This window comes from Alexandromys fortis, unplaced genomic scaffold (assembly GCF_014885135.2).
Source record: "Alexandromys fortis isolate MF-2015 unplaced genomic scaffold, M_Fortis_MF-2015_v1.1 scaffold_238, whole genome shotgun sequence".
Taxonomy (NCBI): Eukaryota; Metazoa; Chordata; class Mammalia; order Rodentia; family Cricetidae; genus Alexandromys; species Alexandromys fortis.
The window spans coordinates 1,905,284-1,907,905 of NW_026068126.1; the positions used below are offsets into that span (position 1 = coordinate 1,905,284).

At 44.1% G+C, this 2,622-nt stretch overlaps 1 protein-coding gene across 1 annotated transcript; it reads left to right on the plus strand.

Annotated features, from left to right (window-relative positions):
• Positions 1 to 1,386: 1,386 nt before the first annotated feature.
• Positions 1,387 to 1,891, plus strand: LOC126490692 (cytochrome c oxidase subunit NDUFA4-like). The gene has a single exon (XM_050125798.1). It carries the CDS (start codon positions 1,486 to 1,488, stop codon positions 1,732 to 1,734), a length of 249 nt encoding a protein of 82 aa, XP_049981755.1. The 5' UTR covers positions 1,387 to 1,485; the 3' UTR covers positions 1,735 to 1,891.
• Positions 1,892 to 2,622: the final 731 nt, after the last annotated feature.

The following is a 2,622-nucleotide window of genomic DNA, read 5'->3' on the forward strand; positions in this document are numbered from 1 at the left end:
GTGAGGAAAGGACTGTGCTTGAGAAAGGAAGTCTAGGGGAACGGTCAGAGGTGGATAACCCGGCCAGAGACCTAATTGCCAGTATTGAATGGAAGGCAAAGCTGCCAGTGAACGAGAAAGCATATTTGTTGCAGGTGGAAGAGAGCAGATCAAAAAGTAATATGTAAGGGATATTTGGGTTAGATCTGATTGCAAAGGCAGAGGAGTTTAGAAGCCCATAAGTTGGTCACTGAGTGCAAAAGTTGGAGGTGTAGACGATGCCAAAGTTCCCATGAGTGAGGCAGATAAGTGAGACCCAAAGGTCTGTAATTCGTAGTGTCCCTGGAATTCAGAGAGTTGTGTGGGATATCCTTCTGTATATGTGTTGCTTTTATGGGTTGGTGAATAAAGCTGTTTGGGCCAATGGCTTAGCAGAGTAAAGCCACGGAAGGGATACATATAGAGAGAGTAGGCAAAAGAGAAAGAAACCAAAAAAATCTTACCAGTAGGCCACAGTATTGTGGCAATACACAGATTAAAAGAAATGGGTTAATTTAAGATGCAAGAGTTAGTTAATAAGAAGCCTGAACTAATAGGCCAGATAGTGTAATTAATATAGTTTCTCTGGGGTTATTCGGGTCTGGGCAGTCAGGGAACAAACGAGCAGTCTCTGTTTACAAGAGAGGGTCAATTTTGAGAAGGCACAGGCTGCTTTGTGTTTTCTTCGTCAAACTTACAGATCAGGGGCAAAAGGCTCTGAGCCTGAGAGAGCCTGGTTGCCTGGTACTAGGACTTGACAAGACCAAAAGGTGAGAAACCACACTGGAGAGAGGAATACTCACTCATGAAAAATGGCCAGAGGTGGAGAAAAGGGGGCTTACCAGTCATGCCAGTGTTAGATCCAGTTGGAGAAGCGAGGCTATCTTATATGGACCAGGTTCCAGGGTCCTGGTGTGTCTCAAACTACTGGCTGGTGGGAGGAAGTGCCAAGAGAGTCTTTCCTGGTCAGGAAACCAATGTTGTAATTTACCAAAAAGTGGCATGAGAGAAAAAGACGTGGAGGCTTTTTTTTTTTTTTAATATTAAGGGAAAGGGTGGGAGGGGAGAGGGAAGACCGGCATCTGGGAACAGGAGCGGCAGAGAGGGAGAAACAGAGAGACAGGCAGAGAAGATGCAGGGAGAGATAAAGAAAGAAATGGAAGGTGGGCGAGGCCCACCTGTTAAAAGGGAACATGGTGAATGTGCACAGAAGGTGCTCTTAGTGGGCTGCAGCTGAGAACGTATTCTGTCGGCCCCAAGAGTAGGCCAGTGCAAATGCCTGAATACTAATGTATACCACACAGGGACGCCTGTCTAGGGGTACACAATGAGCTGGTCCTATCACATCAATTAAGAAAATGCTTCCAGGTGACTTTGGACGTCCGCTCAGCCGGGTTGCCGAAGCCGTTTGGTGTGTGCCCCGCTCTCATTCTCCTGTCTCCGTGGAGGTAGTCCCCTGCCGCAAACATGCTCCGTCAGATCGTCGGGCAAGCCAAGAAACATCCCAGCTTGATTCCTCTCTTCGTATTTATTGAAGCAGGAGGTACTGGAGCAGCACTGTATTTGATGCGCCTGGCATTGTTCAATCCAGATGTCAGCTGGGACAGGAAAAATAACCCAGAGCCTTGGAACAAACTGGGTCCCAATGAACAATATAAGTTCTACTCAGTGAATGTGGACTACAGCAAACTGAAGAAAGAAGGCCCTGACTTCTAAACCATGAAGCTCACCATAAAGCTGCTTATAATGAAGGTCTTTCAGAAGCATCCGCACAATTTTCCACTTGACCAGGAAATACTCCTCTGAATGCATGAAATCATGTTGATTTTTTGGAGTTTATTAAGCTGATGAATAAATCTTTGAAACTTGATAACGTGTCATTAATTAATGCTGAAAATCCATATGGGACTTTATGGCTAGGGTATATGAAATAAAATACTAAAATTTAAAAAAAAAAGCTTCCACAGGCTGGCCAAATTGGTGTGTAAAGTTTCTCAATTGAGTTTTTTCCTCGCATGTGACTATAACTTGTGTCAAGTTGGCATAAAAGGTCAGCATTGTGGGAAGGAGGTAGTAATACATCCAAGACATCAGCTCAAACTTATGTGCTAATAGATTTTGCTGAGGAATTGGAAATGTAGCTCAGAGGCAGAGCACTTTCCTTAAATGCAATGTCCTGCGTTCCTTAATCGAGAATGTAAACAAAGAAACTAACTAACTAACTAAATAAATAAATAAATAAATAAATAAATAAACTGGAGCTGAGAAGATGGGGCTGTGGTTAAGAACAGTCTGTCCTCTTGCAGAAAACCATCATTCAGTGCTTGTACCTCAGGGCAGCTCACAAATGCCTGTCTCAAATAACAAAACAAAAACAACAATAACAAAAGCCACAGAAACAAAACCAAGTTCCTTTCTAGATTTCACCTAACAGAGGCAAAAGGAGAATGGAATGCTGCAGGCCTTTGAGTCCTTGGCTTGTGACTAAAGTCGCCTTTGCCACCAGATGTGTTAGAGACAGGAAACAAATTAGGTTGATTTGAATTTCTGTATCTTGAACTCAAGATTCCTTCAACACCCCCCCCCCCCCCCCCCCCCCCCCCC